We start from the raw sequence: 12,400 nt of genomic DNA on the forward strand, positions 1-12,400 counted from the left end.
GGGACCTAATCTCACAGGTTGTATTATGTGTGGCAGGGCGCCACTAAATCAGTTTGATTGTTCTTGATAAGTTATCAGTATTTCAAGATATTGGTGCTCGGTACCGTAGTGGACCTTAGCTATTCTGTATGTGTGGAAATTGAATGATCTTTGGTCTTCCTCAGGAAAGGTGACCCAAGAGTAGAATGTTTGTTTGGTAAGGTTCGCTAGCTTCTCTTATGAATGTGACATCCCGCCCCCTTCTACTAAGCATGCGCTACTAAGTGTAATGTTAATGAGTGTCTAACATTCTCTGAAAGGTCTATGGCGTTTGCCATATTGTGTAATGGGTAAAAGGATGGAACACCAAGTGGGGAGTAAAAGTCCTTTTAATAGTTCGAGCTCAAACAATCTACATCCTAGTTAGGTGCTCCCTGTTCCGCTGAGGATCTTCCCCCAAGCCCATGGACGTCTCCATATAATGGTACTTAGGGTACCTGTTGTATGTGAGACACTGATAGTCAGGGAATCAGTAAATTAGTGCCTAAACACCATCGTTGGTGGAACCATGTCGTAGTTTGACTATTGGTCTAGGCAAGACTGCTGGTTTGAGGAGGACAGTGCTTATGTTTGTAGGCGACTAGGTCAATCATACAACAAGTCGCAACTGTTGTCCCAACCCTCCTGGCTCACAATCAGCACCTCCCCAAAAACCCAAACAGTAAAAGGTGATTGGTGGCAGCCTTTACACATGGACTCAAGAGTGGAATATCTCAGGGAGTGTTGTGGTTAAACGGAGACTATCCCTTTCTCACATGAACAACATGTCTCAGTCAAACACACAGGCAATGAAAGAGATGCAGTAAAGTCTCAATAGGTTTTTATTAACAATAATGCACCTCCATTTTGTGTTCCTGTGTGCATCTCCCCTGTGTCCTGATACAGCCCAGTGTTCAAGGATTGCAAAAAGACCTAGGTAAGGAGCCCAAAGATATTTTCTAGTTAAATAGTATTAATTGTTCAAAAAGTGTTTGTTTTACTGTGGACTCTCTGTGTTTTCAGGCAGCCTGGCCTCTTTTAAAGTGGTGTTTGTTTAAAAATCGTTTTTGCCGTGACTGTGTGAATTCCCTTGCTAGTTTGTCCCCCCCCTCCCTTCCCCCCTCCCCTCTGCCCCCCATTTTTTTCACCCCTATTCTTAGTAAAAAGACTGCATACATCTTTCAGAGTGTGGTTTTAGGAGACTGTTTTTAATCTGTTTGTGTGATTTAAATTGTGCTTAAAAGCTGTCTGCCCCCCTGTATTTTTGCCTTAAATAAGCCCGATTTTAGAGTGTGCGCCCAGAACTATTGCAGTGTTTGTCTCTTAAACAATCTCCCCCTTACCTGGAAAGTAGACTCTGCTAGCTTGGAAGTGTGGATTCAGCCTGTCTGTATCCAAGGAGATACTGAATAGAGCAGCAGTAGCCTCCCCCCAGGACACAGGGACTGGAGTTTAGTTAACTTGCTCCTTATATAGGTTCCTCGTGGTTGTTGCATATGCTGTTGTGATTGGTTTTTTGGGAGATGGTGTTTCATTGGTTGCTAGCTCCAGGGATGCAGTTATGATTGGTGGATAGGGCTGGGATTCTGATTGGCTGTTGGTTTTAGGGCTAGGGCTGTGATTGGGGGTCAGGAAAAAGGGCTGTGACTGGTGAATAGGGCTGGGTCTTCCATTAGTTGGCTAAATCAGGGTTTAAAACAGGATTGGCTAGGGTTAGGACGAGCCTCTTATAGGCCGGTAGGGCTATAAAAGGCCAGGATTCAGGGCGTCTGAGCCCGGGCGTCGAGGCAAAGGGCAGCTGTCCGTTTGGGTCTGTTTGGGACAGGTAGGGACTAGGGACTAGGGCCAGAAATGCTGCCCAATTCATATTCCCCCAGGAATGGTATCTACCCCAACACATCCCTCAACATGCAAACACATTATCTGCAAAGATATCCAACTCATACATCACAAACTGACCACAGACATATTGCATTGCCCCACCACCCAACACAATACCCTACATTCAACACATATACACATAGCCCCCATAACTACTACAGTCAAACACCTTCATTCTCACAGCATACACTACTCTGTCCCCTCCCACTAACACTACCTGCCATCACCCACACAATACAAAACTACAACATACAATTCTCTCAGTTTCAGTCTCCCAGATACACACACTCTGCTCATACTAACCAAAAACACTATTCGCTGTTCGCTCCACACAGACCGCCTGTCTTCATAACAATGCCCAAACCCTGCATTCAAACACATCATCTACAAACACTCTTCCCCTCTCCTCACCAATTACACACAACCATACAATCCCCACTTTTCACTCCACCACACATATTACCCCTTCCGGTCATCTCAACTAATACTTATTTCCCTGACACACACCCAACACCTCTTACACACCTCATACATTCATCTCCAAAACACATCAACACCCCATCTAACACTCAAATTCCACTTAGCAGCACTAACTCACATACAAATCCCTCACCAAAAACAACTACACCAATATCCCCTCTCTTTCTTCCACAAAAACAATACCAACCACAAACATCAGCACATCAAAGCAACACAAACTTACATTACACTCATCATCATACCCACTCCCACCCCCAGGACTACACAAAGGATACAAATTCCATCCTATCTCCACCCCTACCCCCCCACTCTTCACAAACACCTACCACAAGCACCCCATCCGGGCAACCTTCATTCACTCGCCTCTCCTCCATTGCACAATTTAGGGCCTTACATCATGATCCACATGCTCCTCCACCACCCCTAACCCATACTCCATCCACACTAAACAAACGCAAACAAAATAAAAAACATGCCACTCATCGCAACCTCGCATCCCCTTGTTTGTTACATAATAAAACTACCCTACAAAAGACAATACAATCCTCATGGCTCTCTCAGCCACCAAGTTCACCACCCACACACACAGACCCAACAAAATGCCTCCTTAACCTGCTGGAAGAGGAACACTATGTTGAAAAGCAAGACTATTGTGAGCCTCAAACAGTTATCACAACTAGCAACACTCCTGCTTCAAGCTCACATTATACTACTTACCCTTCTACTAAACAAAACAACACTACCACTAACACACCCTATCTAAACTGCCAGCTCATAAATGCTCGATCACTCTCAAAAAACAAGCACCACATCTACGACCTGCTCACAGACACACAACCTGACATACTATTCATGGTTGGGAGATGACATGGCACCAGTGTTGCACGAAGCCCTTCCTCCGGGCTATCAAACCATCACACAAAACCGTATAGGCAAGAGAGGAGGTGGACTAGCTATTATATTCAAACAGGCAATAAACCTCAGTAAAACAGACAACATCTCCATACAAGGTTGTGAAGCCCTCCTTACCAGATGCCACCCTACTCCAACTTCCTCCTGTAACTTTCTCCTCCTTTACAGACCTCCACCTAACAACTCCACTTTCCCTGATGCTTTTCTTGACACAGTCTCAAACCTTATTACACTATACTCCAATCTATGCATTCTTGAGGATCTAAACATTTGGTTTGACAAACCCAATATGCCCCATCCAAAAGTTATCACCACTGGCCTACTCGCATTGAACCTACATCAGATTGTACACAATCCCACACACATCGCTGGTCACATCCTAGATGTCATTTTTGCTAAGCCTGAACTCGTTACTATTCATAGCATCACACCAACCACCTGGTCAGACCACCATCTGATAACTTTCCGGCAGACAACTCCACAAATCAACACACCCCACAACCACTTACATACATACACCTATCGACCATGGAGCAAACTCAATTTGGATCACTTAGAAACACAACTAACAGCAAACACAGATCTAGATACAATCTATTCTGTACCAAAACTTTATGAGTGGCTACAGGAAGCTTTTGATGTCCTAATACCACTCAGAAAAACTAAACATGACAAAAGAAAACCAACACCTTGGAGAAACACAGAACTTAAAAAGATAAAGCAACAAATCGGAAAGTTGCAGCGGACCTGGCTCAAAACAAACAACAGTCAAGACAAACTGCAGCTACACAAACTTAACAGGATATACAAATCATCAATCAAAAAAGCTAAAAAAAGATACTACTCAGAGCGAATTCTAAATGCTCAATCTACAACCAAGGAATTTTAGAAAATTCTCAATGAATTTCGAAAGCCCACATGCATGGAAGGAAGTCATCCCACCACTCAAGATTTCACAAACAAATTGGCAACTCACTACACAACCAAGGCAGACACATTGGACTCCGATTTAAAACAGAAGAAAACCATCAGCACCAACCCCTTTACTAAAATACCCTTTAAGAATAAACCATCCCAACCTCTACAGTCTTTCAAACAAATATCCCAGGATGAATTTATGGATTTGGTCAAAGCAAGCAGACCTTCTGGTTGCCCTTCTGACCCTTGCCCACCACAAATCTTCAAGAACATCCTACTATCTACTTCTGCTGCCACACCTGTAAGAAGAATCATCAACAACTCTTTAACTTCAGGAACTTTTCCTACAGACCTGAAAAAGGCATACATACGACCATTATTAAAGAAAACAAACCTAGACCCGCAAGACCCCAACAACTACAGACCTATCACAAATGGACCTTTCCTGGGCAAATTGATAGAAAGAGCAGCATTCGCCCAGATGTCACAGTTCATTGAAGACAATTCTATACTTTCAGACTTCCAAACTGGATTCCGCCCAGGAAGAAGCACTGAATCGGCACTCATGGCAATCTGGGACGATCTTAAAAACACAGTCGACCGAAATGGAGTTGCTGCACTACTTCTCTTGGACCTCTCAGCTGCCTTTGATACGGTTGACCATGACACCCTAACTCAAAGACTCCATGAAGCCGGCATACAAGGGATTGCTCTCGACTGGATTACTTCCTATCTCCAAAAAAGAGCGAATATCATCCACTCGCCCCCCTTCTCGTCCGAACCCTACCTCACAAAAACAGGGGTCCCCCAAGGGTCAATCATCTCACCTTTGCTTTTTAACATCTACATGATATCTTTACCAGAACTGATCAATGATTTCCATCTCACATGCTACAACTATGCAGATGACACACAAATACTACTTCAATTAGAAGACCCCAAAAACATTGAAAACTCACAAATCTTCAGTTGCCTCAGAGCCGTTGATCAGTGGATGACCTGGAGCCATCTCAAACTAAATACCGCCAAAACAAAAATACTCATATGTGGTGACTGGAAAAATTATGACCCTCTGTGCGTCTGGCCTGAAGATCTCGGACCACCTCCTCAATTATCAAAGGAAGTGAAAAACCTAGGAATCACCATGGATTCCAAGCTAACTATGAATGCCCAAGTAGACAAATTAGCACGCACAAGCTTCATCACCTTAAAGACTTTACGACGCATCTTCCCCCACCTCGGATTTCCACACAAGGTGCAAGCTACTATCTCGCTTGTATTATCCAAACTGGATTATGCCAATAGCCTCTACCATAAATCATCTCTATCTGTTATGAAAAAACTACAACGTATCCAGAATTCCGCAGCCAGGCTACTACTACTTATAAAGCCACAAGCCCACATCTCCCCTGCCTTGAGAGCACTACACTGGTTACCCGTTGCCAGAAGATGCACTTTCAAACTGCTTTGTATCACCCACAAAGCTATACATGGAACAGGACCGCTTTTTATCAGAAAGAAAATTACCAAATACATCCAACAAAGAACCCTCCGCTCAAGACTGGCACCCCGCCTTAGAACACCACCATACAAGAAAAAGACTGTAGGTGGTACATCCTTCTCCGTCCAAGCAGCCAAACTATGGAATTCATTACCCCTAACTATAAGAGCCACAGATAACTTTCTTGTTTTCAGAAAACTACTCAAGAGTTGGCTCTTTCCTTCATAACCACCTTTTTCAAACAACTATGAACTGAATATGCCTATGTGGATAAATATTTTTTCAGATTATATGTATATTTCTATTTATTTATAGTTTCTTTGGAAAATATGTATTGCTACTGTCATAACAATAAAATACACACACACTCTTTTTAAACCTGTCTGACTAAGTATTTTTTACCCATGATTCTAATTATGTATTGTATGTGCATGTGTGTGTGTGTGTATAAATATATATGTGTATGTATATGTTGTTTCTGTGCTTGGCATGTTTGTGGATCATTGCATGGCTCCTGGTTTTTTGGGTTGTTATACTAGATATCTATGAATTTCTGCTCTCATTTTTCATCACTCTTATGTCATGTCTCTATCAAACTATCCTCCATTCTCACTCTGTCTCATCCCAAATCCCTTCGACCACTTTCATCTCCTAAATATCTCTGCCTAAGCTCTTCCCTCCACCTCCAAATCTAACTCACCAAACCTCACTCTACCTCTGTGACCTCCCACACAACCCTACTAAATTCTCCTGCATTCATCTCACCCTGCTACTATGCTCTCCCTAACCCTTCCACATACTCTTCCCCCCTCTGCCCCCCTTTATTCATCCCAAGCCTTTGGATTGAGTAAATTAAGGATATACTCCCAATTAACACTTCTGGATTTCTTTCCTCCTCCACCCCTCCATTACTCCAGTCAATCTAACTAACAAACTCTCATATCCGCGGCTCAAATTAACTCATAATAATACTAAAACTGTACTCATTATTAAATGATACTAATCCATCACTAATTCTTGTTGGGTTCCGGAGTAGCGTGCTACTCATCGAAAAGCGCTTCGACGCCTCGTCAGGGGTAGTAAGCGCTATATAAATACGATTACAATACAATACAATACAATCTACAATAAATTGCATGGAATGCAATGGTTAGGATAATGAACAGTGCAAGAAACAGAGTTGTGAATTCGGGAATCCTTAATACAAAGACCCCCACCATCTTGCAATAACACAAAATGAAATGAGATATTAAATATGTCCTAATACCCTAACATGATGAACCAAATCCCTAACCTAAAGAGAGCTAGGTGTGATAAACCTAATCTGCCAATACCATGTCCATGGAAGGAGCCCCCCTCCCCCAACCCTCGTTACCTTGGATTGAGGTCTCTATATCAGACTCTGCCGGGACACGAAGACTGGGTCAGCATCAAGGTGGCGTGCAGCATCTGGTAGGAATCCCTCTCACTATCTGTCTGTGTAAGGTGTATTTATACAGATCTGATCGAACCCCTGACGTAGGTCTGTTCCCAAACAATAGATAACAAGACTTGCTTGAGGCGGCAATTACATAAACAATTCCCTCAAAAGCAAAAAGTGGGAGAGTACCCAATATGAATACCTACAGTTTGTTTATCTTTGGAGCGGATAGTGACGCCTTAGCACAGTGGCACTGATAACATGAAACTAAAACATCTTCCTAACTAGAAACAATGCAGCCATCTTGGAAAGATATAATTAAATAATTGCACTAAAACAGAACAAGCTAAGTAGGGTAAAAGTCACTGGGTGATGGGGGCAGTCGGCAAGCCAGAAGGCTAAGCTAACTCCTGCTTCCCATTAAAACAAGATGGATTCACTACACAGGCCCATGCGTAGGATCGTCCAGCCACAGGTTAAAAACCCCTGGGGTTAATACTTTGCTTCGGCTCGAATGCTATATGAAGAATAAGTTATATCATTTAGAGGTATTATGATGGCAAGGTGAATGAGTGGTTATGGTCACACTTGTATTTATTCTAAAGTGTTCAGATTATTTGATTTTGATAGACATCGTCACAGTGTATCTGGAAACATCCAAGTATGCACACCACAGTTTGTGTGTATATAAATTGCAGATACGTTAGATACCCTGGAACAGGAGCTTAAGAGTGTGGTCTAGTGGCTGGATAAACAGGCTGCTTTTCTCTACAATTAAAAATTGCTAGAAGTGTAATTTTGTACAATGTAGAAGTAAAATAACTTCCACAGCTTTGATCAACAGCAGATGCACACAAACCAACCTGTAAGTCCATCCTGGAGAAAGGGTTTGAAGGCAGATGGTTCCCAACCAGGCGTACAATGCTGCGACCATTTGTGTAGCTTTCCCATACTGTATTGAGCTGCCAAAAGATAATGTGTTTCAAAATGTGAATACTCGCTTTTTAAATACTTTGAGTCTGCAGCTACTAACACATTAAAACCAGAAGCTAATGCATTAAAACCACAATGTCCCATGTCCTCTCCAAATTGTAGGCAATGTAATTCAGAGGAGTGCTTTTCTGAGCTAGCTTATGCCTACTGTTGGACATTGGGTCTCTAGTTGACAAAAGTATGCACCCTGTCCAAGTAGGTACCACCATCCTTGTCAGGGTAAGTCAGATACACAAGCTAAATTAACCTGTGCTCACCCTCTGGTAACAGTAACAGAGTGAAAAGACCACAAAAAGACTCCACACCAATCTAGAGAAAGTGTATCCGACTAAAACAAGACAAAAGCAACAAAAATCCAATAAGTATAACTCAAGATATGAATTTTTAAAGAATAAACTGCAAAGTAGAGCTTTAAAGTTAATAGTACTAAAAGGTTACTTGGGATCGAAACTGGTCGGGGTAAATCCAAAGTTCATGCAGGGCATGCTGAAACAGTACCTTGGATGGAGCAGGTATCAAAGACACAATGTGTTAGTTCCAATCCATGCAGTTGTGTAAATGTGTCCTTGTCAAGTCTTGCAGCTGGATCCTGTGTCGGTGCCGAACCCCTTTCAATGCAGACGATGAATCGTCGTCAAGTCACACAGCGATGTCCTTGGATTGAGTCATCGTCCAATAGGCAACACATCAGCAGTGAATGACACTGCACCAGTTCAGAGCTGCAAAACGGGCTTGATGTGTGGATGTTTGAAGAAAAATGGCTGTAGAGTCTATTCTCAAGGCCCAGGACTGACACCTATTGGAAGGGCAGGACTCACAGTGGCAGAGTCCAATAGCTGAAGCAGGGCTCAGCAAACTCTTACATGGACCAGACTTCCAGAACAGGAGGCAAGCCAGCAAGCCCTTGGAGTCACTTCTGTAGAAGATGTAGAGCGTTAAGTCCTGTCACTCTCACTCCCAGGCAAGAGGCAGCAGACAAACACAACAATGGAGTTGAGCAGAGTGGAAGTCCCTCCTGGAAGCAAAGCAGTCCTTCTTCCTGGCACAGTGTCCTCAGATCCAGAAGTGTAATGATTGGTGGGGTTTGGGTCTTGTACTTACACCCAGCTGAACCTTTGAAGTGGGAGAGACTTCAAAGAGAGGCCTTTGAAGTGTACAAGGTCTCTGGCCTTCCTTCTCTAGCTCCAGACACTCTACAAGGGGTTATGCAGCTCTTTGTGTGGGTTCAGGCACAGCCCTATTCAGGCGTCAGCTCCCTTCCTCCCATCTAGCCCAGGAAGGCCCATTAGCCAGTGGCTCATATAAATGTCACACCCCAGCACCCTTTGTATGTCTGACAGTCTAGAGGGAATGCACAAAGCCCAGCTGTTACCACCCAGATGTGTATTGAGAGACAGGCAGAGGTACAGAATGGTTAAAGAAAGAAAATGCCAATTTTCTGAAAGTGACATTTTCAGACTTACAATTTAAAATCCAACTTCAGCATCAGCTGCAATTTTAAATTGTGATTCCAGAGACATAAAAATTCACTTCTATCTTTTTCCAATGCACAGGATCCTAAGGCCAGCAAAATAGAAGTTCAGAAGGTAAAAGGTTAGGGGGAAAACCATGCCAAGGATGCCAGGTCTAACACCTACCATACTTAGGGATGAATAATGAAGCATGAATAAAGGAAGTAAGATGGCAAGCTGGAATGGCAAAATATATAAATCAGATGTCCAATAAAACAGTTTGCAAAGCTTCCAGAACAGGAGGCAAGCCAGCAAGCCCTTTGTGGCACTTGGTTATGTAGAGGATGCTAAGGGGTGGAAGGGTATCAACAAAATGTTGTTGAGATCACTTCAAAAATAAAGAAACCTGAACTAAACAATATGTAAGGGATGAGGGCTTACGAAGAAAAGATTGGCGATCTCCATTTAGAACTAGTAGTAGTATTAGGTCGGTCAGACAGTAAAGATGTTAATGTGTAACTCAAAACAACGTGGTTTTGAAACACTTCTATCATTAGACACAACAATAGTTGATACTGAGGATTACCGACCGGGATCAGCTGGTCAAAATGTATTGACCTTCCTCAAAATATGATGAATTTCAGCTCACTGAATATCTACGTAATATCCTGAGCAAGAATGCATTGCGAACTAAATCATGCCTGATGCTATTCAACAAAGGGGCACTATGGAGGCGACTGAAATGTACTTCCTGAGAAAGTAACGTATATTTTTTCTGCAGGGTAAGATATTAGTTTGCTTTTTTATATTTAAAAAAAGGCTAGAGTAGTCAAGTAACAAAAGACTGGAAACTTATCATTTGATCTACATTGTCTTTGTGGAAGATTTAGCATGAAAAGGATGTTGTTAGTATATGTTTACAACACAAGTGGCAAGAGGGAATAATCCAGGTCTAAAGACAGCATAAAGACTATAAAATCTCACAAGATGTAGTTTGTGTGCAATGGCAAAAAACATGGCTGGCAAATGCAAAACAAACCGGTGCTGCTCTCAGGGGAACAAAATTCCTATTTAACAGAAGCAGCTGAAGCAAATGTTAATGGAAAGGTCTAAAGTAGGGGGATTCTAACTTCCAAAGTTATCTCTGACGTCAAATTATTTAGAGAGTACAAACAGATCAGACCTTAATGCTGTCAAATATTTTTAGCAACAAATGAAGCCAACAGCCTATCACCCCAAGTTTTAAACTACACATGCTACGGTTAAACCTACAGATAATTTGAATCCCAAGCTCAATTAAAAAAAGTGGTTGGATTACAATTCGAGGTCCAATCTAATGTATTAATTATTGAATAAGATTGTCTCACCTTTGATTATTTCCAGAAATGTTGCCAATTTTAGTTATTCTTTTACTGAGCACTCATCCTATAATGTCATAATTTACCACTCAGATCTATGTAGTGCTGATTTTTAAACATGTCTCTTTTAAAGTTGCTATAGGTCATTGTGTCTCGAGTTTATCCTGCTTGATCCTATCAAAATTTAATTTGTAGTGTGCAATATATCAAATTATTCCCCTTTCACCCAATCACTTCCTCCACCAATCGCGTGAACATACAAAGTATGAAGTTGCTGATATTTAGGATTCCAGTGTATTGGTGAGAACTACCCAGCTCCAAAAATCTACTCAACCACTCACTATGGCGAGTTTTTATTTTAGGAGGTTGAGCTATTTTTAGATTGTGCTCACCCCTTCTGGCCATTTATATAACTAAGTCAACTTTATAAATATTTCAAAATATATTTCAGTAGCTGTGAAAGACCATTTTTTGTACTTCTGTGTGATGGGAAAAAAAATTATAGGATGAAAAAAAGTCAGAACACTTTAGTTGGTAATGTGCAAATAATAAATATTTTTGAAACCCAATATTCACAGATTATTGTTAATACACTATAAAGTTTTATCAGTAAAGCTGCAAGTTAGTGGGAAGGTTTTTGGACATTTCTTGGAAATTTACGGTTTGTAAATGACAGTGTGCTACCACATCATGCTTTAGTAACATATTTATTAAAACTGAGTGTTTAAACAAACTGAGAAACACTCCTGCCCTGATTGCAAAGCAAAGAGCAAACTAAGAGGCAAGTCATGCATAGATTGTGTGTACCCTATATACGCGGGCTAGATTTGTTACACATGGAGCATACGTTTAGTGTATTTAATCTAACAAAAGAGGATTCTTTTTACAGCAGAAATGCTAAACTCACATATTTGAAGGTGCACTCACATGTGAGAATTAACAAAAAGGAGACTGTAAAATACAATATTTGCCAGGATCACACAATTTGAGAACCGTTTCTGGGTGAAGTACATTACTGTTAGGTTGAGTAGATTATTCAAAGTACTCAACCTGCAGGTCTGGTAACATTTTTATGATGTTTCGAGGCCTGACTGTGTAATCTAGATGTTGCTCTCCCTACCCTCTTTGGTGTGTGGATTTGGGATTTAGTTTTCTAGGCCCATACATGAAAGTTGCAAGTTATAGAGTCCCATCATGTTTAGACTGTTTAATGAGGAGTAAGTCTGATATAAGATATGAATACGTTTTTGGTTAAGATGTTTCCTAAATATGAAACATGCTCTAAACTGCGGAAGGTCTGGAAGACTGCATAGTGTCTTCACAAACCAGTACTACTGAAGGAAAAATAAGACCAGACAAACCCGCTGGATTAAAAGATAAATGGTAGCCCAACTACTAGGACCCAGTCTGTCTCTGCAGTGGACATAACGGACTTATGGATTTAATCAGTCATAGAACTTATAGGGGC

General features: G+C 41.6%; 1 protein-coding gene across 5 annotated transcripts in view; it reads right to left on the reverse strand.

Annotated features, from left to right (window-relative positions):
- Positions 1 to 12,400, reverse strand: part of MTFR2 (mitochondrial fission regulator 2) — a 155,369-nt gene that overhangs the window by 116,420 nt on the left and 26,549 nt on the right. For 3 of the 5 annotated variants that reach the window (XM_069235208.1, XM_069235209.1, XM_069235212.1), the window contains exon 3: positions 7,994 to 8,092. The exons of 1 other annotated variant lie outside the window; for it this stretch is intronic. In XM_069235208.1, coding sequence (XP_069091309.1) covers positions 7,994 to 8,092 — 99 coding nt within the window. Of the gene's footprint in view, positions 1 to 1,361; positions 1,458 to 7,993; positions 8,093 to 12,400 lie in introns of those variants that run through there. One more of the 5 variants, XM_069235211.1, reaches the window with a different exon arrangement.

The sequence above is a fragment of the Pleurodeles waltl genome, chromosome 5, assembly GCF_031143425.1.
Source record: "Pleurodeles waltl isolate 20211129_DDA chromosome 5, aPleWal1.hap1.20221129, whole genome shotgun sequence".
NCBI lineage: Eukaryota > Metazoa > Chordata > Amphibia > Caudata > Salamandridae > Pleurodeles > Pleurodeles waltl.